Source organism: Lemur catta, chromosome X (assembly GCF_020740605.2).
Source record: "Lemur catta isolate mLemCat1 chromosome X, mLemCat1.pri, whole genome shotgun sequence".
Taxonomy (NCBI): domain Eukaryota; kingdom Metazoa; phylum Chordata; class Mammalia; order Primates; family Lemuridae; genus Lemur; species Lemur catta.
The window spans coordinates 21,603,869-21,629,322 of NC_059155.1; the positions used below are offsets into that span (position 1 = coordinate 21,603,869).

General features: G+C 39.8%; 1 protein-coding gene across 2 annotated transcripts in view; it reads right to left on the bottom strand.

Annotated features, from left to right (window-relative positions):
* Positions 1-24,655, bottom strand: part of LAMP2 (lysosomal associated membrane protein 2) — a 34,870-nt gene extending 10,215 nt beyond the window's left edge. The window contains exons 1-8 of one of the 2 annotated variants that reach the window (XM_045538758.1): positions 24,332-24,571; positions 12,912-13,030; positions 11,285-11,504; positions 7,193-7,351; positions 5,307-5,494; positions 4,407-4,529; positions 965-1,028; positions 49-213 (exon numbers count right to left, since the gene is read on the bottom strand). In XM_045538758.1, the coding sequence (XP_045394714.1) occupies positions 49-213; positions 965-1,028; positions 4,407-4,529; positions 5,307-5,494; positions 7,193-7,351; positions 11,285-11,504; positions 12,912-13,030; positions 24,332-24,557 (1,264 nt within the window). In that variant the 5' untranslated portion in view covers positions 24,558-24,571. Of the gene's footprint in view, positions 1-48; positions 214-964; positions 1,029-4,406; positions 4,530-5,306; positions 5,495-7,192; positions 7,352-11,284; positions 11,505-12,911; positions 13,031-24,331 lie in introns of both variants that reach the window. The other variant, XM_045538759.1, reaches the window with a different exon arrangement.
* Between the last annotated feature and the right edge of the window lie 799 nt (positions 24,656-25,454).

Consider the following 25,454-nt stretch of genomic DNA (forward strand, 5'->3'; position numbering starts at 1 on the left):
AGTCAACATAAGAACATAAATTTTCAATAAAGTTTGCTTGACTCTTACCTGTAGAATAGTTTCCTTCTGTCACATTAAAAGGCTGAACTCTTAGATCAAAGGTATTTATCTGAAATGCTCCAGACACTGAAATAGTCTGCTCTTTGTTGCACATGTAAGAACTTCCCAGGGGGGCATCCCAGTAGCTGAGATTATCATTTGCAATGCTGAAAACTTTAAAGAAAAGAAACAAGTTAGTAACTTTTTATCAACATCAAAAATGGGGCCAGGTGTGGTGGCTCACGCCTGTAATCCTAGCAATCTGGGAGGCCGAGGCGGGTGGATTGCTCGAGGTCAGGAGTTCGAGACCAGCCTGAGCAAGAGCGAGACCCCGTCTCTACTAAAAATAGCAAGAAATTATCTGGCCAACTAAAATATATATACAGAAAAAAAAATTAGCCAGGCATGGTGGCGCATGCCTGTAGTCCCAGCTACTGGGGAGGCTGAGGCAGTAGGATCGCTTAAGCCCAGGAGTTTGAGGTTGCTGTGAGCTAGGCTGACGCCACGGCACTCACTCTAGCCCAGGCAACAAAGTGACACTCTGTCTCAAAAAAAAAAAAAAAACATCAAAAATGGGACAGTCCTCAGGATTTTGCAGTGAAGTATGGGAGCTTGGAGGACAGGGTCTATCCACAAAAAGCAATTCTCACCATCACTAAGTTCCCGTATCTTTCTATAGATGTTTCTATAGTCTAAAAATCAGTCACATCTTTAACTATTATCCATTATACTTTGAAAAGATGGGATACTACAAAAGACAGAGTACCACAGTTCTAAGTTACTGATTTTAAGTGTGGTCAAGGTATACTTTTTATATAGCATCTTCTGTTCTATTAAATAAGGCACTATTTGGTAACAAGACCATATGGTTTCTATTCCTTCAGTGTAACCCACACTCTTTTCCCCAGGCCAGTGCTTCACTTACCAGAGCCATTAACCAAATACATGCTGACATTCACTTCCTTCAGAAAGAATCGGTTTTCATTTTTCTGTTTGAAAAAGAGCTTCCAGTTAATCAACATTATCACAATTGTCTACAGCTAAAGGTAACATCTATAGAAGAAAAGCAATCTAATACTATTACACAGAAGAAACCATGCAATAGAATAAACTACAACTAAGTAAAAAAGAACTCAAAATGTGACGGAAACCCTTTTGCTCTGTGTTTCATTTCCGACTTTTGGCCCACGGGTGTAGTCGTGTGGTTCTTGGATACTCGATGATTCATGCCCTCAATTTTATTCCTCCTGTCACTTGCTGAGCCCTCATCACCTGTAGCCTGGATCACAATAGCCTCTTAACTGGGCTCCTTGACTTTTGGCCCCTCCAGCTCTAATCTTTCCTTTTCACTGCTATTATCTTTCTGAAACATTCTTCTGATCAGCCAGTCATTCTAGTTACTTGAGCTCTAGTGTTCCGGCGAGCTAGCAAAATGAACCAGACTTGGATCCCGCCCTCACCCTGTTTGCAATCTGCCAGGGAAGCTAAGATAAATACATAAATAAATAACCATATTACAAAAAAGAAAGTGAGAAGTTATGAAAATAGAAGATAAATTACTTCCAATTAGGGGAAGAGCAAACGTAACGCCAGCTTATGGACAGGGCATTTGAATTGGGATTTGGTTAGGAAACAAGCAGAAAAGGGGTGTCCGAGAGGGCAACAGCATTGAGTAAAGGAAGTCAGAAAACAAGCATAATCATAAGTTTTTACACTAGCATTTGAGGACTTACTAAGTGCCAAGCACTGTTCTTAAAACTTTACATATGTGGCTTCCCTGAATAATTACAATAGCCCAAAGCAATAGATGCTATTATTATTCACATTTGGGGATGGAGCAATCAAGCACAGAGATGTTAAGTAACTTCCCCCAAGGCTATATGGTTAGCAGTCAGCCAGCTGGGATTTAAGCCCAAGAAGTCTGACTGCAGAGTTTGTGTACTGATTACTACTATGCCCTCCTGCCTCACAAGGTGTGCACAGTGGACAGAGTGAGGGAAGCATAAGGTTTATGAAGAAGGAGTGAAGGAAACAAAGCCTAGAAATGTAGGTTTACACTGCGTGAGGGAAGGGGGGCTCGAACTACCTGGCCAGGGAGTTTAGATGTTACCTTGCTGGCAAAACAGAACCACTAAAGGTTTCTCAGGAAGAGATGTGCTTTAGGAGGATTAAGCTGATGCAGAAGAACACTGGGGGAGGCAAGGAACAGGAGCAAGCAGGTAGGCGGCTGTTTGAACAGTTCAGGCAAGAGGTAATGCACGTTGGACCCAGAGCAAAGGCAGTGGGGTGGGGAAGCTAGGGGACAGACCAGAGACATGCCAGGAAGAAGCAGAACGGAGGACCTGCAGACCTCACGGAGTCTCTCCTCTGCTTAGGCTATGTCTCAGCTTGGCATTCGAGGCTCTCCACAATTTGTCCCAACTACTTTTCCATACTTTCACTAAACATGTCACATGCCTCATTCTCCCCAGCTGGTCTTGATTATGCTTCTTTATCCAGGCATAACCTGTACTTTTCCACTTACTCCCCTTATCTCCCTATGTACAAATCTGACCCATCCTTGAAGGCCCAGCTCAAACGCCATCTCTTCCATTCAACCTTCCTAACTCTCCTCCAGCCAGAATTAACCTCTCCCCCTCTATTCTCCCACAGCACTCTGTATAACCTCTGGTCTGGAACTCATGCCATTTTGTATGCACCTTCCATAGTACTCTACTGCCCACAGAATCAAGTTCAAAAGCCTTGGCATGGCATTCAGGCCTTCCACAAAAATGGTAATTATTTGTGTATTTCCCTCTTTACCACTAAACTATGAGCACCTTAAGAATACAGGCTTTCTTCTTTGTATTCCACCCATAGCAGCCTGCATATAACATACTCAAAATTCTATAAATTTTCCAAAGGAGCAACTATCATGAAAGTGTTGAAGATGACATGGGCCCCAGTGAACTCTGGTGACATTGCAGGTGTCTCTTGATTTTTCAAAGCGCCTGTAGCATGGTTAAAATGTCACTATTTTGGATTACATTTTAAAATAGTCTGCCAGGCAAATTAAATATTGTAATTATTAAATATTAAACATTTCCCCATGAGAGTCAGAAGAAACCATGTTCCTTTTAGAAGCCTACCATGGCTGGAAAGATCAAACTCAATCACTCAAAAGGGAATGAACCTAAAATACTACTTTCCTCATTCTTATTGACCATAACCCCTATGAGATAACTTTAAAAGAGAATGTGCCTGGGGAGACCTGTTCTTCCCATATTGAAGAGGACAAGCTTAATTAGACATTTTTAATACTAATTTGCTGGTCATGTATATACTATAACAGAGGAATTATTTCAATGCTGGAAAAAGGAAGATCTTTGTAAACCTTTCTAAAATGTAATTGCCTAACATAATCCTCAAGTATTCAACATATTTTCTATAGAGAAAAAAGGCTTTAGATTCAAGATACCAACTTCAGATATGAAATAACAGCATACCTACTTTTTATATATAAGATGTTGAGACTATTTCCCCATCCCTAAATAATGTGATTTAAAAGTAAAACTGGTTTTTGTCCAATTATATGATAGCTCTTAGTTTAAGAACTGTTGGTGGATCAACACTTTCTCTCACCTATAACTATCCCCTATTCCACCATTCCCACTTGCCACAACATGGACACACATACCCCCCCATAAAAAATTACGGGAATAATAATTGTATCTGACAAGGTGGAAATAAAGGTTCTCAATGACTAATTTATGCTAGAAAGAAGCAAAACAGGCATGCCTAACCTACAACTTTCTGTTTAGCTTTCAGCTCTTGATACAAAAGCATGAACAACCACAAAAATCTGAATGCTGCCATTATAAACTATCCTGATTTAATGAATTAATGCATGTACTTACACAGAGCCTTGTACAAAGTATTCAACAAATGTTAGCTGTTTTTATTGCTGACACTATTACAAATAGTATAGCCTCCAAAAGGTTTAAAATATTATCATAGAGAAACATGAACACTGTCTAACCAATAATAGAGAAAAAGATTATCATGGAAATTACTTATATGTGGATAGAGTGATTACATAGATAAGTTTTTCTGATGTGAGTTAATTCTTGCTGCTACCCTAGAGTTTATATAATGGCAGAATGGTCACTCTTACTGAACATTAATACAAGAGCCCTGTCCACAGACCACTGTGCAGACTCTGAGGGATGAACAGGGATCAATAGACTACAATTTATAATTGAGTAGTGTTGAAATGGAAAATTAAGTTAAATACCCTCCTCCCCTAATCCCACATACACACAACTATTTAGACTTGCAGATGTGTTTCTAAGAGAATGAACCTAACTTTAGAAAAATACGTTACTCACCACGGCAAAGACAAACTCAAGATACCTAATGGTGCTGCTATTCAGCCTAAGTAGAGCAGTGTCAGGATGGCAACTGCCTGTGAAATCAGTTGAATTGGGCTTAATGTTAAAAACCGAAGCAACCTTCAGGAGAAGAGGAAAGAAAGGTACAGGTTAGCTATCAAAGTTTACAGCAAAAGCCTTATACTCTAGTAAGGACCAACTTCAGTGTAGAACAGAAAATCCTTTGTCTGGATACTTAAATTCATGGCGTTTTACTTTCAAACAAAGTTGGCATGGGCCCTCAAGCTATGACTCAGATGACTTAAAAAAAAAAAAAAAAGAGGGAAGCTTCCTCGGCAGTGAGCCAAATGAAAACACACATTTTTATAGAGCACAAGAGACATCTGTCTAGCTTGTTTAAGTCACAGGATTTTGGAAACGGGATTTGTTTATTGGCACTCCCTCTGTGGTCTCAGTGGCACATTGCAACTAGAAGTGCCATCATATACTTGAGCACATCTAGACAATCCGAGTCATCAAAGAGCTAGAGAAACAGATAGTTGCACTGTTTCTGTACACCAACATACAATGTATTTCAGATCAAAGTATGAAGTTATATTTTAAACTGACTAAAATAAAGATCAACTGTTTGTACAGTTGAAATAGAATCTACACCTCAAAGAGTCATTTAAACTGCTAGGTTTTCTGCTGGCTAAGACGACACCTTGAAAGTGACATTAATTCTTCATGATTATATTAATAGTAACTCCTAACTAATCAAAGCTCAACAAGTCAACATCAAATCTCCATTTAAAACTGAATCATTCTAGTAACGCTATCCTTGGGCTGAAGGTTAGGATACATAGTAATTGCAAGGAAATACAAAAAGGATGTAGGGATAAAAATAGGCACCTATACCTTATCCTGAGTGATGTTCAGCTGCAGCCTCATGGTAGCCAGTAGACAAGTGCCATTGGTATTGTTAACCTTATATTTTCCAATCTCTGGTTTTTCCACTGGAGTGGGTTTTGTGGTAGGAGATGGAACAGTGGTGTGAATGATGGGTGTTACTGTTGTTGAAGTTTTGTCTGCGTCACACAGATGCTCTAAAATAAACCAGAAAGGACAAAAGAAACTAAAGTGACTTTTTCTTAATTCATAAGGCTATGGAGGAGCAAACTATTTCTCACAATAGAAGTCCAAGAGGGTTATATTAGGGGAAGGGATTATCTTCTTAGTATATTTTAAACTAAATGAGGCAGAGGTTCTCAAACAGCTGCTTCATATACAATCTCTACAAGTTATGACACAGCAGACAAACTTGGGACATACCCAAATGCTTTATCTTCTCACACATGGCCGCACATTCATCTTTTTCAGAACCTTAAATCCTTTCATTACCAAAGAACTTCACCTGCCCCTGACATAAAATTCAGAGATTTTTTTTTTTTTTTTTTGAGACAGCGTCTCACTCTGTTGCCCGGGCTAGAGAGTGCCGTGGCATCAGCCTAGCTCACAGCAACCTCAAACTCCTGGGCTCAAGCGATCCTACTGCCTCAGCCTCCCGAGTAGCTGGGACTACAGGCATGCGCCACCATGCCCGGCTAATTTTTTCTATATATATTTTAGTTGGCCAGATAATTTCTTTCTATTTTTAGTAGAGATGGGGGTCTCGCTCTTGCTCAGGCTGGTCTCGAACTCCTGACCTCGAGCGATCCACCCGCCTCGGCCTCCCAGAGTGCTAGGATTACAGGCATGAGCCACCGCACCCGGCCAAAATTCAGAGATTTTAAGTCTGAAAACGTTTCATCCCTACCTAGCTTGCCTTCTTCATTCTCACATACAACCACTATAAGGAAGGATACTGTTTATTAGAGAAAATTTTAGAAATCATTGAAGGATTTAAATACAAATAAACCTTACTTTTAGAATTTTTTATTGACACATAATATTTGTACATATTTATGGGGTACACGTGATATTTTGTTACATGCACAGAATGTGTAATGATCAAGTCAAATTAACCTTTTATTTGCTTTACTCATACAGCAAATCACAGGCATTTCAACCTCTTCTTAGGAAGTGTTAGTTGTTTGACAGAACTGGTGAATGAGAAATTATTATGTTTCCATAAAGGCATATAAAAGTTACACAATCGACTTACAAAATTCAAGATTCACATGGAAGCAGAGCGTGGAATGATGAACAATGGAGACTTGAGTAGTGGGGCAGGGGGTGGATGATGGGAGGTTGTTTGGTGAGTACAATGTGTGTTGCTCCAGTGATGGATGCACTGAAGGCCCTGACTTCAGTACAAAGCAATATATCAATGTAGCAAAACTGCATTTGTACCCCATGAATATACACAAATAAAAAAATAAATGGAAAAAAATAAAAATAGAAAACGGACTACGAAAAAAAAAACAAAATTCAACATTAGAACACAAAAATCTAATATCTAAGCTTTGGTCTTGGAACTGCTAAAGAGCTGATGATCAAGCTATTTGAGGACCTGTTCAAACAAAGATGAGGTTTTATCAGCTGAAAACATTATGTGTAGAACCTTTTAAAAGACCATTCCACAACATGTACATCATAACTTTAAATTGAAAGTTCCACAAGAATAAGAATTGCTATTATTTACAAAAACTTTACAGCCTAGTGGAAGCTATGAATAAGCCTTAATATACATAATTTACATAATATATGAATGCTTTCAGATAATGATTTTAAAGAAAGCTACCTGGTATACTCTAATCTTAAATTAGGATCCAAGTATAGAAATATATACTTTAAGTACTCACCTTCTGTGCTCACTGTGCCATTTTGGACAAAAGCTTGTACATGAACATCCCAATAGCGCTGGAGGACATTGTTGTTTTCTAAAGTTAATAAACTATTGCATCTAAAGATGACATTCAATGGAATTTTGATTGCCAGAGGTTCATAAACAGGAACAATTCCTGCAAAATGAGATTAACAATGGCTGTTCCCAAGAAGGTAGGAGAAAAGTGATAATATAAATATATTTATATAGGCTTCTTTCTCCTTCTCTCTGCCTGCCCTACCCCCTGCCCGAAGTGACAAAAGGTATGGCATGCTCAAGGGAATGACAAATGCACTGTGACTGAAACATAAGGAGTAAGGGGGAAGAAATAACGGGAATTAAGAAGGAAAGACAAGTTGCAAATGGTCACACTTTGAAGCATCTTCTAACTAAGGGCAGTGTGGGCTTTTTTGTTGTTAGCAGTAGAGGGCTAGCTTTAGTTTTTAAAGCAGGAAATAACACACATATAATTTATTTTAAGGACGATAGCAAATTTGTAGGGGATAGGCACAGAAAACTTTTCAGGGAATCCACTTGAGAGGGAAACCAGTTAGAAGGCTGATGGCCTGGTTAAGGTGAACGGTGAAGGAGGGTTACCTAAACTAAGATAGTGAGGGACAGTAAGAAGAAAGCAAATAAGCCAAATTGAGAACACCTATCTAAGGTAAAATCGACAGGACTTAGTGACTATATGTAAGGAAGCAGGAGAGACAGATTAATCACAGATTTTATTATAAATCCTTATTTTTGTGCTAATATCCCAAAACAACTTATATTAACTCTAATGAGCTTATAGAACCTCTTCCTGGGTGGAATTTAAAGACTATTCCATTTTCTGTACAGAGTTTTCATTAGCATGCCTATAGTAAAACTTCAAAAGACTATGATTAATCTTATCTACCAAAATGGTTTAGTTTTTTTTGGAGAAGCAGCAAGATAGGAAGGTATTCAAGGTCCTTAACATAGGCCGTCTTCTATATTTCTCCATCATGTAGCAAGCAGCCACTTAATACTGCCTTGGCACCCCCTAATGGCCAAAGGAATTAATTTAAACCAATGAACTAGAACATTTTTCCCAAAACCACTTCTCACCGTTAACAATAACAAATAGATACGTAAACTGGCTGTATATAGATAGACCTTAAAAACAAATGAGTAAAAAAACAAGTTGCAGACATATTGGAGTTATATTATGAAACTATATGCGTTTTTAAACTATGTATTGTTTATGAACATGTACTTATGTAGTAAAAGAAAAACACATGGACAGGAAGGCTACACCCAAAATTTATGAGAGTGGTTGGCTCTCAGCAGGCACGGACGAAAATGGGTCTGGAGAGTGAGGCCAAAGGAAACCTCAAGTGTGTCTGCAAGATTTTATTTCTTTAAACAAAGCAAAAGATGAATCAAATATAAAAAATGGCATTTGTTAAGTCTGGGTAATGGATACATGTGGATCTGTTATATTATTTTCTATATTTTCTGTATTTTAATCATAAAAATGGTTTTAAAAAGAAAATAGCAGCTTCAGAGTTACTTCAATTATCAGATGCCTAAAAATAAATTAGTATCTTGAAACACTGAATTATTTCAAAAACAATTATCAACACTCCATTTAAGGAAGCCATTTTAAATTTCAAATACTTTCAAATATCTTATTACATAAAAGCTAGTATTAAAAAAGTAATCCTTCCTTCTTTAAAATAAACTGGGGGTGAGAGAAGTGTTAACATTTTAGAGTCCACAGTTTTTCTACCCAAAGATGTCAGATTAAACCCTTCCTCCTGTTACTGCTGCCCCGTTGGTCCAGGCATTTATTACATCAGCCCTCGATTACTATAACAGCCTCTGAAGCTGGCATCTCTGCCTGCAGTCTCCTCACTTCTAAATTAATCCTGCAGAATATTCTTTATAAACTACTGTCTCTGCTTTTGTTGTGTCATTCTCCTGCTTAAAAAACCTAAGACGGTTCCCCAGTGCCTACGCCATCAAGCTAAATGCCTTTCCTTGGCTTCCAAGGCCCCCTATAATTTAGGCCCACTGCACTTAACCAACTTTATTTTCCTTCTGCTACACACACAGCCTCTGTTTTAATCAGACAGCTGCGTACACTATGCTTCCCCCTGCTGGAAACATCCTGCTCAAAATCCTCTGCTTACTCAAGTTCTACCATTAGCCAGAGTTTCAGCTCAGGTCCTACTTCTCTACCACATCTTCTCACTCCTCCAACACACACCGACCTCTCCTTTCTGCTACTAATCAGGACCACCTGTGGGAACATTTTTAAATCAGACACTCTTAACCACAGGGATCCACAGATGGGCTCAGGGACTATGTATCATATGCAAAGTTTACAGTTTGCTTTTTCTGAGAGAGAGGGTCTGGAACATTCTTCACATTGTCAGAAAAGACTTATATGAACCTTCTACTCCCTCAATCAAAAACACAAACAACAACAACAACAACAAAGTTGGACTGAGCTCAAGGTTTTCCAATTTTTCCATAATACTTGGGAACACAATTTAGCTTTGTTGCTCCAGCTAGTTTTTAAGCTCCTTGAAAGTGAGGGGCAGTTCTGAACTATGTGCGTTGGAAAAAAGAAAAAAGAAAAAGAAAAAAAAGAAAGTGAGGGGCAAATCTTACACTAGTTCTGAAAGACAATGCAGGGCACAAGGATAAATACATAAAACAGCCAATAACCACTTGCTTTAGTTATCCTCTCAAACTAAGGGATTAGTAAAAAGAAAACTAGGATTTGATTTCCAAGTCTCAGTCTGCAATACTTCCCAAGTTTTACATGAACTCACTCACTTCTGGATCTTTAAAATATGATCTTTTCATATCCGTAAGTCCAAATGAGTTATTAATCCCCAGGTCTAGGCAACTAAAGCCCATCTACCTGTGTTTCTGGGGTCAGAATGAAATGCTATCTGTGAGAACAGCTAAGCTATTAATACTACAAACACCATGTTACCCCAATCTCAATGGAGGAGGAAGAAAGGAGAGAATTATAACCCTAACAAAATTAAAATCTCCACTATCTATGCTTTTAAAACACATTTCAGTTTTGGGGAATTACAAGAATGATCTAATTGCTAATGCTTTGCCAAGTTCATTTTGACCTAAAATTGTCTCAAAATAGCAGCAAATGTTGACTTTAGCCATTTTACAGTAGTCCCCCCCCCTTTATCTGCGGTTTCACTTTCCCCAGTTTCAGCTACTCGTGGTCAACCAAGGTCTGAAAATATTCAATGGAAAATTCCAGAAATAAACAATTCATAAAGTTTTAAATTGCATGCCATTCTGAGTAGCGTGATGAAATCTCTCCCCATCTACTCCATCCCACCCAGGGCGTGAATCATTCCTTTGTCCAGCATATCTATGCTGTCTATACTACCTATTAGTCACTTAGTAGCCGTCTCAGTTATAAGACTTAAAAGCACAGTATATACTGTATAGAGTTTGGTACTATCCGAGCTTGCAGACATCTATTGGGGACCTTGAAATGATATACCCCCCTATAGAAGCAGGGACTACTGTACCTTTAATTAATCGTCATTTACTTTTCAGTTAAAATCCTATCTAAATGGTAAAAAGATTTGAATGAGGCATGTCTCCTAATCTCATGTTACTAAACTTGAACACATTTAAAATAGCTATTAGTAAAGTATTTTCTCATTCACTCAATATGTTTAGTACCCACTTCTAAATAAAATAGTTACTTATATAATAAATAATTTATTTAATATTTAATAAATAATATTTATTTAATAGTGTATGAATTCTATAGCTCAACAGACTTTGCTTCAAATATCAAGCTCACTCACTTACCAGATTAGGGTAATACCTGGTACAGAGTCAAGCACTCAAGCAAAAAGAGCAAACACCATCACTGAATCAAATAGGGTCGAATGTGCAATGCATGGGGTTGGGTAAGGGGGTTATAAAGACATGAAGTTTCCATTTTAGTTAGGAAAACAGACATTCATAATGATTTTTTAAATTATTTACATTTTTATTATTAATAAAAAGCAAGACAGCATAACACAAATGCAATTCTTAAGGTTACCTTTATCTTCGGCATCAGGAAATGTTGCTCTATTACTAGTATTGTAGGAAAATGAGATGCTGTCAATTGAATAAGAAGATGACGATGACACCGTGGTAAAATTCACCATCCAGGAAATACCAGATCCAAACTGAACTGCTATTTTAGGACCGTTCTGATCATCCCCGCACATGCTTCCATTATATGTCACAGGGCCAAGGTCTGAAATGGTTACAGTTTTCTAAAAGAAATAGAAGTTTAGGGGTGAAGAACAAGCAGGCAGCAAGGAGCACCAAGCATTTATGTACGGTGTGCCACTTCAGCCCAAACCACACATTTCCCATGGCCAGGTTGCCCTTTGTCTGGTTTGCTGTGTAAACCAGTCTCAGATTTTTCAGCTACATACCAGTTCTCTGGACAAATTCATGTATGTCTAAAAAGAAAAGGAAAACTGACCTAAACTGCTGTTCTTAAACTTATTTTTTTTAAAAAAATTAAGTTGTGGGTGGGGGCAAGGGCAATATACATAACCTAAACTTCTGTACCCCCATAATATGCTGAAATAAAAAAATAGGTTGTAAGTAGGTAGGACCTTAATGAAAACCCCAAAGAAGGGAGATTTTATTTATTTGTTTATTTTTTTAAAGACAGGGTCTTGCTCTGTCGCCCAGGCTGGAGTGCAGCAGTGCAATCATAGCCACTGTAACCTTGAATTCCTGGGCTGAAGTGATCCTCCTGCCTTAGCCTCCCAATTAGCTAGGCCTACAGGTATGCACCACCATGACCTGGCTAATTTATTTTTAATTTTTTATAGAGACAGGGTCTTGCTACTTTACCCAGGCTGGTCTTGAACTCCTGGCCTCAAGCAATCCTCCTGCCTTGGCCTCCCAAGTGCTGGGATTACAGGTATAAGCCACCATGCCCAGACAGATTTTATTAATAATAGCAAGCCATTTTAAAAAGGGCAAGATTTGGTGTTAGTACATTTTAAACATATTACAGAAGTAGTTACACCTGCACACCATATAGTCTTGAGTTCATTTGCCCTTAACCAACTTCAAGAAAAACTCCAGGCCAGGCATGGTGGCTCACGTCTATAATCCTAGCACTCTGGGAGGCTGAGGCGGGCGAATCGTTTGAGCTCAGGAGTTCGAGGCCAGCCTGAGCGAGAGCGAGACCCTGACTCTACTAAAAAAAAAAATGGAAAGAAATTATATGGACAACGAAAAATACATAGAAAAAATTAGCCAGGCATGGTAGCACATGCCTGTAGTCCCAGCTACTTGGGAGGCTGAGGCAGGAGGATTGCTTGAGCCCAGGTGTTTGAGGTTGCTGTGAGCTAGGCTGACGCCACGGCACTCACTCTAGCCCGGGCAACAGAGTGAGACTCTGTCTCAAAAAAAAAAAAAAAAAAAGAAAAGAAAAGAAAAGAAAAAGGAAAACTCTGAAGAATCAATGAATCAGAAGAAATATTCACTCCAGCACTAAACAGAATTCCTTCAAGTGTGTATGTTTAAAATAAAAACCACACAGTTTAAGTGTTAAGTCAGTTAACATGAAATTTTATTTGTATACATGTATCTAAAGGATAAAAAGAGAATTAAATTCCTACTATAAAAATAAAAGAAAAATTTAAAAATTTACTTACAGAAGTTTTGTTTGTAGTTTCATACTGTATTGTGAAATTCATATGCCATTTTGCATAAAGGCAAGTGGCTTTTCCTGAATCTGTCAAATTAAGTTCCAATGCATGACACCGGACAACTCCTGGATTTAGTTAAAAAAAAAAAGATAAGATTTTAAAATTATACTACAAAAGTATATATAAAAAAATAAAAACAAACTCTATCCAACACTGAAGTTCAACCAGCTCTAAAATGAAACAAAGTATTTTTAACATATATGGTATCCTGGTGATTGTTCTTCTTTGTATTTTTAATGGAATCCTATTAATAAAGTTAGCACTATCTCTTCCCAAAAGAATGGTTACCAGACCTAGGATCCTTAGGTAATGGTACAGACTGGTGACATTTGCCTTCTGCCTCCTAATAATCATTTCCACATTTATCTGTAGCTTGCAAGTTTTGTTTTAGGCAATTATAGTTTGCCTGTTAGGACTTTTTTTTTTTTTTACGAGGCAGGGTCTTGCTCTGTCACCCAGGCTGGAGTGCAGTGGTACAATCATAGATCACTGCAGCCTCTAACTCCTGCGCTCAGGTGATCCTCCTGCCTCAGCCTCCAGAGCAGCTAGAACTACAACTGTGAGCCACCACACCCAGCCAGGACTATTGTTTTTCAAGGTAAGTAAGGTAAGGGGAAGCCTGGTAGGGCTATTAAATTCCTGCCTCTCTCAAACCAGCTGGTGAAACATTCTCTGCAAAAATAATGATAGATCTGGTGTTTTATGGTCTTGTTTCAAATCCTGTTGCAGGCTACGTGACCTATGACACAGAGATGTCTTTCTACCTATTTCATTCTGATGTGATAAGATGTAGGATAGCTCTTTTGAAGCATGCATATCACATGATCAAAGAAGCAGAGCTGCAAAAGACTGTTAGAGCCATAAGAAAGAGGTTAATTTTTATAAATGCAAAGTTTATCACTTTGTTCCACTTTAAAATTCAATTGATTAGAAAAGCTGATGAAATCTTTTGACACAGACTCAAAGTTACTTCCTAAATTTTCAACCTGCTACCTCTTGAGGCAAAGAAACCTTACAGAGACAGAAAGAAAAGCCTTGGGACATTTCAGCTAACTCAAGTCCAATCTTCTACACTTAAACATAGTAACATTACCTATAAAACTGAAGAGCCCAAGGACTCAAAATACTAATTCAGAGCGGGGAAAATATGCCAGCATATGCAACAGCAGCATAAATATTGGGCAACCATTTAAGGGTTTTCTTCACTGTCTCACATATTACCCAAAGGATAAGCTGTTTCCTGTTAAGATAGCTGCATACCCTTTAATGATATCTGAGCAATCCCATGTCATCTACAGGCAGGGACATGCTATAGACTGTACAGAAAAATGTCCTAAGAGGAATACCAAGAAGGCGAGCCTCAGCAACAGCTTTCAAGTCGTACACAAGAGTCTACCGTCATGCTCTGGAGACCTGGCTGCCTTAGCATGCCCGAACATTATGCTGAAGCTTGTGGTTACTGACAGTGACTAAATGCATTGGCTACGGCTCAGAAAGACCTTGTGAGGCCTAAGTAGGTTTTATGACCATTCTTTTGTAAGTACAATACAGAAGGGAGCTGTCATACTGATCCAAGGCTACTCTGCAGTGGTGCTGAGAATACCAACTTACACTTTTTCTAATCAACTGGAGGTTTACTGTTTATATGCAGTCTCTCTCAGTCTTGCTTAAAGTCCCTAGCTTTAGCATATTATTCTCCTTGTATTCAAGGCATTCAAAACTATTAAAAACAACCAGGAAAAGCCTCATGTGCATTAATCATTTTCTTTCCAAAGATATTAGAGCAGTAGGAAGAAAATCATGTAAAATAGTAATAGGATCAATGTGTTCTGAGGTATGAGAACTGAAATTTTATGAAGGAGAAGACACAGGTTGTCCTTCAAACTTATCACTTGACATAAAATTCAAGATAGTCTATCCAGCTGCCCATAAATGAGAACCAGGAAATGCCCTGAGGGCTCCCGCACACTGGTTCCACTCCCTTCGCAGCCTTTCTGCCCAGGAAGAGGGATTCTTTCCACTTCCCTGTCCTTATCTCCAACTGCACAGGGATCACTTTTACTCAGATATCTCTCACCTCAAACTCAACAATTCCCAAACTAAAATTCATTTTTCTGCTTCCTCCAAACAAGTTCCCTTCTCAGCCTCTCTAGCTCTAAATGAAAGGCAGGAGCAATCACTCAGGCTTGGAAGTTTTGGAAATAGTTTCTACATCATTCTCTTCAGAAATTCCTCCTTTTTCCTGAAAATTCTCTCTTAAATCCAACCTTTGCCTTTTATTTCTACTCCAAATTTACCACCCCACCCCTAAATTAGGACAGACACCTCCTAGCTGCCCCGAGAAATGCTCCCAGCTTAATAGTCTTAAATATCATTTCCTTTTAGGATACTTTCTTATTCAAGAACTTTTACTGGCTCCAAAATTCCCATATTTAATTTAAATTCCTCTGCCTCTGCGTGACTTTCAAAGTAATCTTTAATCTTGTCCCACCCTATTCCTTCAACTTTTCTCAAACCATTTTCCCAGAACACACCCTTTAATCTGGTTAAACTTGTTTCTGCTGGACCCAAATGCTATACTCTATTAAGCCTCTACCCCGGGCTTCTGTTGTTCCTAACACTTGAAATCCACTTTCTTCTACTGACCTAAATGTTCACCTCAAGATGGATTTTCCTCTCTTTTTGGTGGTGCAAAATCTGAAACCTCCCCTCTTTGTTACAATTTCTGGCAGATGTCATCATCTACCATAAAAGTTGAAAATGTTGGATACCTGCTTTCCCAGCCTCCCTTGCAGCAAGGAGGAGCAGGCTCCAGCCTTGTGCTAGGCCCTGTCTAACAAAGGTACACACCCGAGACTTTGAATAGGAGATCTGCAAATGGAAGGGGGGTGTTGGGAGGGTCGGGGTGGAATAGCTGCAGCAGGTTAAAGCACCCAGACAACAAGGCCAGCAGAGTAAACTGCAGTTTCAGGCTTGGCAGTGGTAGTACAGTTCGGTGGCAGGACTTGCGGTACTGAATCAGGCTTTGGGCTACACAGCCAAGAGTGGCAGTAATTCCCAGTTACCCAGTATACATTTTTAATAATGCAAACATTTTACTGATATGTAACATACATATAGGAAAGTACACAGCATAACAAATTAAGTGAAAAGTGCATGTAATGGCCAGGCACGGTGGCTCACGCCTGTAATCCTGGCACTCTGGGAGGCTGAGGCGGGTGGATCGTGTGAGCTCAGGAGTTCGAGACCAGCCTGAGCAAGAGCGAGACCCTGTCTCTACTAAAAATAGAAAGAAATTATATGGACAACTAAAAATATATATAGAAAAAATTAGCCAGGCATGGTGGCACATGCCTTTAGTCCCAGCTACTCGGGAGGCTTAAGCAGGAGGATTGCTTGAGCCCAGGAGTTTGAGGTTGCTGTGAGCTAGGCTGATGCCATGGCACTCTAGCCCGGGCAACAGAGTGAGACTCTGTCTCAAAGAAAAAAAAAATAGAAAAAAGAATAGTGCATGTAACATTGAGTCTACAACTCAAAGCAAAACTGAACCCACCTGTATCAAGAAACAGAACATTACAAGTACAGCTGACCTTTGAACACAGGTTTGTGTGAGTCCATTTATACACAGATTTTCTTCCACCCCTGAGAAAGTAAGACCAATCCGTCCTCTTCCTCCTCCTCCTTATGATTTTCTTAACAACATTTTTTCTCTAGCTTACTGTATTGTAAGAATACAGTATATAATACATATAACATACAAAATATATGTTCGCCAACTGTTTATGTTGTTGGTAAGGCTTCCAGTCACAGCACATTATTAGTAGTTAAGTTTTTGGGGAATCAAAAGTTATACGTGGATTTTCAACTGTGCAGGTGGTCGATGTCCCTAACCCCCCATGTTGTTTAAGGGTCAACTATACTCCCAAAGCTCCCTTGTTTCCCCATCCACTTACTATTCCCCTCCCAAGGCTAGCCACCATCCTGACTTCTAACAGTATGGATTAGTTTTACCAGGTTTTCAAGTTGATATCAATGGAATCATTCACAATGCTCTCTTTTGTGTCTGGCTTCTTTCACTCAATATTATGTTTTGTGAGATTCACCCATGTTGTGCGCAATTGCAATTTATTCATTCTCGCTGCTGTATAGCTTTCTATTATCGGGTGAATACTACACTACTTATCTACGCTACCGCTGATGGGCATTTGGATAGTTTCCAGTTTGGTTCTATTACAAATACTGCTGTACACATTCTTGCCCACATTGGTAAACAAATGTATGTGTGTCTGTTGGGTATATATCTAGGAATGAAATTGCAGGGTCAAAGGGTATGCCATATGTCCTAATATCTTTTTAATAAATTCCTTTTCTGCTTCAAATCGATTAGATTGTGTCTTGCTTGCAGTTAAGAACCTAAACTGATAAGCTATCCATTTTTTAGCAGCCATTTTCTCCACAAGGCTTTCCTTGACTATAAAAGCCCTCAAGGAACAGTCATAATGCATATCACCACATTTCAGTATATCTTATACGATCCTGAATTATTCAGTTACTTTATACCAATAAACCCTGTCCCCCCTACTGTCGTAAGTTCCAAAACAGCAGTTTTCAACTGTCACTTCACAACAAACTGGTGTGTCGTGGTAAATTATAGTATACAGCATGTAATTTGTTACTAATAAAAAAAGGGCCAAAGTCTGTGAGTGAATGATAGATATGGATAGATTCAAGATATTATCTTTTGATAATATTTCTGTCACTCATTTGAATTCCAATATGCTCCCTTGATCAGATGATCTTATCTATACCACAGTCCCTAGCAGTGTGCCTTTTATATGAATGTCATCTATCATGGGTGTCATGGTGGGGGAGACCATGTCTATTACTTTTCCTCTATCTCCTATCATTCCTAGGAGTGCTAAATACATATCAGATTTTTCAATAAATACTGATTGATTATATCAAGGTAAAAACACCCCGTAACAAGGACCTGAAATTTAGCTTAATCTAATTACAGGAAGGCCAGTCCTTTTGCTCTTCCAAATCTTGAACCTATCAGTCTTCTGGATACTCCCTCAAACCCCATGTCAGGTTTTTCCTCAATAAATTTTGACGTGAATTTCAAGTTAGGAATAATGCTTTTCAACTGCAAATGTAAGTCTGCAGTTGAAATACTTACACTTTGGTAAAAAGTCTCTAGCAAGCAATTTCCAGCCCTATTGCTGTGTTTGATTTTAGAACAACCAAACCATTTTTATTTAAAAGGCTTTATGGCATTAAAAACCCATAGATGACTACATCATAGAATGTATAATTACAGAGCTGAGAGTTTATTCTCCAAAATAAAAAGGCATGCCTCAAAATCAACTTTCTCAAAGTCAAATATCCTCTCAATCTTGTTTATAAAAAGGTCATTTATAGGTTGTTTTAGAACTCAGACCTTATTTTCCAAGCATAAGACACTGCAAAAAGTGGCTAGGTTTTTATATTTAATAAGTCTATTTGACCCAAAGTGTAGCTGAAAAAAATATACATCCACAAACAAAATTGAGGGTGAGGGAAGAATGTAATACTAGTGATAAAGTAAAACTAATGCGCACCGTCCAGGGGATGGACACACTTGAAGCTCTGATTTGGGGGGTGGGGGGTGGCAAGGACAATATACGTAACCTAAATTTTTGTACCCCCATAATATGCTGAAATAAAAAAACCCTAAAAACAACAACAAAAAAAAAAAAAACCCAATGATCTAAGAGGCAAGATAATGAGGTGATTAGGAGCCCCCATTCCTGGAGTTGAAGGAGCTAGAATTTAAATCAGGCAGTTCAATTTACTAGCTGTAAGACTTTGGGCAAGTCACCCTTGCTCAACACTGTAGTGTTTAAGTTCTTTGAAAGCATATAAACGAAAAAAAAGCATATAAACGCTACAGAAGTAACAGAACTTTGCCAAGAAAGTTAGATTCCAATTTACAAGCCACTCTTCCAGTAAACACAGCACCTAAAGCGATCTTTCCCAACTTTTAGGTTTATGTTTACTTTCATCATATTAAGTTCTGGACTCTTATCCTCAAACTCATCAATACAGAATGATGTTGAACAAAAAGGTCCTTTTAAAAATCAGGACATAGATACATACAGTACCTATTTACTCTTTCTTTTCCACTCAGAGTGAGGGTTTTCCTATAGGCTTAAGTCAGACTAACTGTTCCTCATTTACAATTCCTAATAATAGGTACACTCACTACATTTGGTTACTTATACTCTTGCTTTTTGGTAAGTCTCTTAAACAGAAAAATAATAATATGATTTTAAGCTAAGAACGTTGAACACATAAAAAGGAGCAGTAAAAGTTAATAAAAATATGATTTTTAGGCTACAAAATGACTTAATTTTTTTAAGGTCAGAGAGTGGGGAAGGAAACAAGATTGAACGCTCCTCAACTAATGGAAAGTGCTTACTGCTGAGCGCTGTTTGGCAGCCCTCCACAATTCTTTCGCAATGCACAGCAGGATACCAACAAGTACTTATAAAGTACACTCTTGGATCTAAGGGGATCTCTGATCACTTTAATATGAAATTATGATCAGAATGCTTTTGTAACTACGGGAAGAAGAGCAGCCTTCCTGCACCAAGGGTCACCTAAGTCAGCTCCAGTGCTGCGAAATAATCCTTGATTACAGACAAAATCCACCCAAGGGTATATGGGAAGAAAGCTGTTCCCAGGGGAAATATTTGAATATCTATAATCCTATCACACATGATAACCAATGACTAAGAGACTAATGACAAACCTGTCCTTTCAAGTGTCTCTATTATAGTTAGCATAATTTTGACAGAACCTTGAAATCAAAGTTATCAGTTAAATGAAATGTGGTAAGGCTACAGAAAAATCTCAGTGCTTACTTTCTCTCTTTCAGACTGCCTCTAAAAAGAGAGATACTGGTTCTTTGTGAAAACTGAACTCTCCTCACCAAGGACCTCCTATTTTTCCATATTACCCTCCACGACTAGGGAGGTATATCTGAAGGGTACAGCTAAGAGACAAGTGTTAGTATATGGGATGACATTTTAGTAAATTGGTTTATATAATAATTATCTGTACTGCTTAGAACTGATCTTGAAGTTCTCAATCGAAAGACACAAAAGAACTTCTTGCAAAACATCCTTTTAGGTTCAAGGAAGAAAAAGAAAAGCAAGTTAGTCTAGTTCACCATCATATCCCCAGTGCCCACCAATGAATACCCTCAAAAAAATTTACCAAGTGTTAACCAAGCACCAGGCCCTATGCTAGGTAAGCAGTGGAAAATAACAATATGTGAAGACAGTCTCTGTTCTCAGAGACTAATAACATATGGCAGGCTTGACTGGAACTGGGAGAAAAAAGAGTGGAAAATAGGCTAGCATACTAACCTAAGAGTTTGGGAATGACAAGATTTATTCCTACTCCCGCAAATGGTCACATGGCTGGCCTCCTTCCAATATTTGGGTCTCTGCCCAAATGTCACCCAACAATGGAAGGCCCTTTGGCCACAAAATGTAAAAAAAGGTCAACGCCCATCCCTCATCCGCATCATCTGTTCATTCCCATTTCTCATTACCTGCTTAATTTTCTTCGCAGTGTTTATCACTGTCTGACATTATATTATTTATCTGTTGGGGTATTGTCTTCCCCAACTAAAACAGTAAGCTCCATGAGAGCAGGACTTCATCTGTCTTATCCATTGCTCTGTCCCTTTCACCTAGTATAGTGGCTGGGACACAAAAGGCCTTCAATAAATACTTGTGGGAGGGAGGGGCTCCTACCAGTGAAGTACACACTAAGAATATTTCTATGAGGTCTTCCCCACCCAGAAAAGCCTCAAACCAAAAAAAAAAAAAACCAGAAGTCAAGCATCAAGCTACTTATAAGAATCAATATTTGGGGGATGATGGACATGCTTGTAGCTCTGACACGGGTGGGGCAAGGACAATATATGTAATCTAAACATTTGTACCCCCACAATATTCTGAAAAAAAAAGAATCAATAATCACAGAAGCAGCCTGAAATGTATGATGTCACAAAGGGAATATAATTAGGCAATGATGTTAGGAAAGGATTTTCATCTACTACCTTCTTTATGATGCCTCTGAATCACACAGTTTTTCTTCAGAAAGTTCTATGGTCAGTTATAATTCATTCAAATAAATATCAGCATAATTTAATCTCTATGACAAAGACCAATACGTAGCCTCTAAGCATCCTTTTCTATGCTTACCCTAAAGCAGCTATTTTTAAAAAGCTATGGGTGGAGCTGGGATAAAGATAAAGTTACAAAGTAAAACTGGCACAACTAGAGCACCAACGCTAATGAGACTATAAATTCAGGACAGATCCTCCTTCACTGGCACCCTCTACAGCTGCGGTCCCCAACCCGCCCCCCCAACCCCCGGGGCTGCGGACTGGGCGGCACAGCAGGAGGCAAGCGGCAGGCGAGGGAGCAAAGCCCCTCCTGCACCCACACAGCCGCTCCCCAGTCAGATCAGCAGCAGTGCGTCAGACCCTCATAGGAGTGCAAACCTGACTGCAAACTGCACATGCAAAGGATCCAGGTTGCACACTCCCCATGAGAATCCAAGGCCTGATGATCTGAGGTGGAGCCAGGTGGCAACACCCCCCCCCCAACATTCCCCCTCCTCCATCCCTTTCCATGGAAAAACTTTCTTCCATGAAACTGGTCCCTGCTGTCAAAAAGGTTGGGGACGGCTGCTCTACAGTACTCAGGCACAGTTCTAGGTACACAGTAGGTACTTTACAAATATTTATGGAGTTTTTAAAAACCTATTCTTGGTATCCATTTTGATATAGAAAAGTAACGTGCAAAACCCACCAAGCAACTGCTAAATTCTTAGGATAAAAAGCCATATGGGAGGACTTTGAGCTCCACACGGAACCAAGAGCTGTCAGAAAAAGCAGCTGTATAGAAAGATAGTTTCTATTTCATCCTGGAACCTTTTAAAAATCAGATCTAGGTAAATTACTAACTTTTACTGCTCTAAATCCTGCTATGAACTTGGAGGTGGAGGGAAGCAATCTTGGAAATCTTCCAAGAGGATGAATGTAGTTGGTCCCGATCAATAAATGGCAAACTAGCAGATGAGCTGATGGGTTCTTTTATGTGCTTCTTTTTGCCTGTTTATTTTCTGCAATGAGCAAGCATTGCTTTTGTAAAAATAAAACAAAAAAGCTTTCATTAAAAAGCAAAAAAAAATGTAATGACATGAAAGCCAACAAGTAGGACAACTATTATTTTTCTTCACTTTCTCTAAACAATAACTGTGTTGTATTTGTGCACAGATTCAATTGGCAGGGAAGTACTGTTTAACAGATGCCTTGGTCAGATGTGTTCTAGTCACTGATAAGGTACTTTCCGTTGTAAACAATCCTCTCTTAGGGTCAGTTGGCCCTCAGTTAGTGCTTCGCAGTACAGTTAAGGCTTCAAATTAAGTGTTCAAGCAAAGCCTCATGGCCCCCTTTCAGAAGTGCTACAGAAGAGTTTTTCCTGCACCCTGTGAACAGCTGGACTAGATCAGGAATTCGCAAACGTTTTGGTGTCAGGACCCCTTTACTTTTTTATCCACTGAGGACCACACAGAGCTTTGGTTTATGTGAGTCTTATCTATCAGTAGTTACCATATTAGAAATTAAAACTGAGAAATGAATAAAACACAAGAACATCAGGAGCCATCAGAATAGTGATGTCATCACACATTACATAGCCTCTGGAAAACTCCACCGTTCACTGGTGGGAGGATGAAAGTGAAAAGGACAAATACCTTCTTAGTATTATTCTGAAGAGTTTTGATCTCACAGACTCCTGGAAAAGGTCCTTGAGAATCACTCGATTAGATAATCAAGAACCCTTCCAATGCTATGGTTCTGGGGCAGGGTTTCTCAACCTTGGCACTACTGACATTTTTGAGGCAGTTAATTCTTTGTTGTGAGGGGATGTCCTGTGGTTAATAGGATGTTTAGCAGCATCCTTGACCTCTACCCACGAGATGCCAAAAGCAATCCCCCAGTTGTGACAGCCAAAAATGTCTCCAGATGTGGCCAAATGTCCTCTGGTTGAGTACCCACTACTCTAGGGTGTTTATTTTATTCTACTGAAATGTGAATTGCAAAACATATACCTCTCACTGCCTTCTTGGACCCTTAATATGTCTATTTCCTCCCCACTCCCATCTGGGTCCATTCCCTCTGTTCTTTTATTAGGTCACAAACAGCAACAGCCAGTCGGTACCAGCAAGCACAGGATGAACAGGGTCAGGAAGAGAGACATTCTGGCCAAAGTTCACCTGTAAGCATTAAAGTTCTTAGGTACCCACTCGCTATTGGGGCAGAGCACAACCGGCCAACATTCATCCAGTCATTTTAGGACCTGGTCACAAATCCAGTCCTTAGCAAGTTACCTACCCCAACCCCTCCAAAAAATCAGGTAATGGGCCAGTCGTGTGATGGGGAAGAAGAAAACAAGAGACTCTGAAGGAAAGGAGGTAGTACACAAAACTCAGATACATATACCACCCCAAAACCTCACTTCTGGGAGGCCCTCCCAACTGAAGCTCTGGGGATTTTTTTTGTCAGGTCTGGCTGAGAGGAAGTAGCAAAACTGGTAGAAAACTGACATCCTCAACACCTCAAAAGTCAGATATTCACTCCCTTATTCTCCAGAGGTTGGGCCCAAGTTTTCTCTCCTGGAAATTGTCCCAGTCTCCTCAGGTTCCTTCGCCCTGAAAACTCTGACTACCAAACTCAAATCCAGCATTATTTCTCATGTCTTGAATCACCCTTTCTCCACAGCCTCAAATTCCCACCTACAAAATCCCCAACCCTGTCCCTGCCCCTCAGGCTCTACTGTCCAATCTGTCCCCCACCCACACACTTTCCCAAAGCTACTCCACGCAGGCACAGTCTCTTCCCTCCCAATTTTCTTTCTCGCCTCATAGTTTTTCCACCATCTTCAAAACTCTTCCCTGATCCCAGGAAACCAGGACTCTCCTAATTGTCTCTGGCTCCTTAGTGTCTTCCCCAAGTTACTCCTTCCAGCCCGACCTCCTCCACTCTTCACTCTTCCCTGCCTATGTCCACCCCCCTTTTATCTGTCCCTTCTTACTCTCATGGGCCCTTCTTCCCCACCATCCCTCAGTCAGGCCTTCTCTAGGTCACTGCCCGCCTCACTGGGCCAACAGCCACCGCCCAGTGTCAGCTGCTGAGCCTTTCAACCCCCTCCCCCCCCCCCCCGACCAGTCTTGCCGGTTGTAGCCTTTGAACCGGCGACCCGGGCCCAGGCGGAGAGATTAATTAGGAGGGCCTGACAACTCACCCAGGACAAGGCAGAACAGAACGAGCCCCAAGCCTGGAACCGGGGAGAGGCGGAGGCACACCATGATCCCGCAGAACTGGGGGGGGCGGCGGCGGCGGCGGCGGCGGCGGTGGCAACAAGAGCAGCACCACCGGGGAAAAGGCTTGCTGGACCTGGGGCGCGAGCACCAGTGACCACCGACCACAACCCTGCAAAAGCCAGGACTCGCCGCTTCAGCGCGAGTCATAAGACTAGGGGCGGGGCTCTTTCTTGCTTACACCCAATGTGCGCGCTGGAAAGCGGCGAGAGGGGTGGTGATGTAAGGCCGGTGGGCGGGGCGACCACGCCCTGGCTTTTTGGTTCACAATCATTCTTACGCTCATAAGAGATACGCGCGGACGGCATTTTCTAGGGCTGAAGAGAGAGGAGGAACTTTCGAGGGCTGTAGTTAGTAGATTATTTTCGTTTTGGCTCTTTGAGAAAGAACAGAATAATTTTGCTGGAGCAAAAACGGTTGCTATGCATCTCAACGTAATACATACAAAAATAACACATGATTATTCTCCAAACACTCTTATTACCTATGCAGTTCGTGCCATCAGATGGACGAGGGAGCTAGAGGGTAGTATGAAGACACTGACCACCAGAGCAGGACGTGGTCTTGAAGTTCACCTAGTTACAATACCCTGCTTCTCAGAAGGGGAAAGTGAGCTCAGCAACAAGAAGTGTCATTTTTAAATACAGAAAGAAAAACAGAAAGAAATAAAATAGAAAGACAAAGAGGAAAAAATAAAGAGCATCCATATTCCTACTACCCAGAGACACTGTTAATATCATTTTATATACATATATATATACACATAATACATATATACACATATATGTTCTTCCAGACGTTTTTCCTATGTATATACACACAAATATTCTGTAATGACTTCATACTAAACATACTGTTTGGTATACTTGACAGGTGAACAGACAAAACTCAAAATATTCAACAGATGAAAGCATTCAAAAACCATAAAAAAAATCTCAGGTTGGAACAAAGCACTTAGTTTCAAATGTTAGTTTCCAAAAGAATCATCTGGGGACTTTTTAAAAACATACAGATTCCTATACCTCATTCGCCAGAGATTTTGAAACA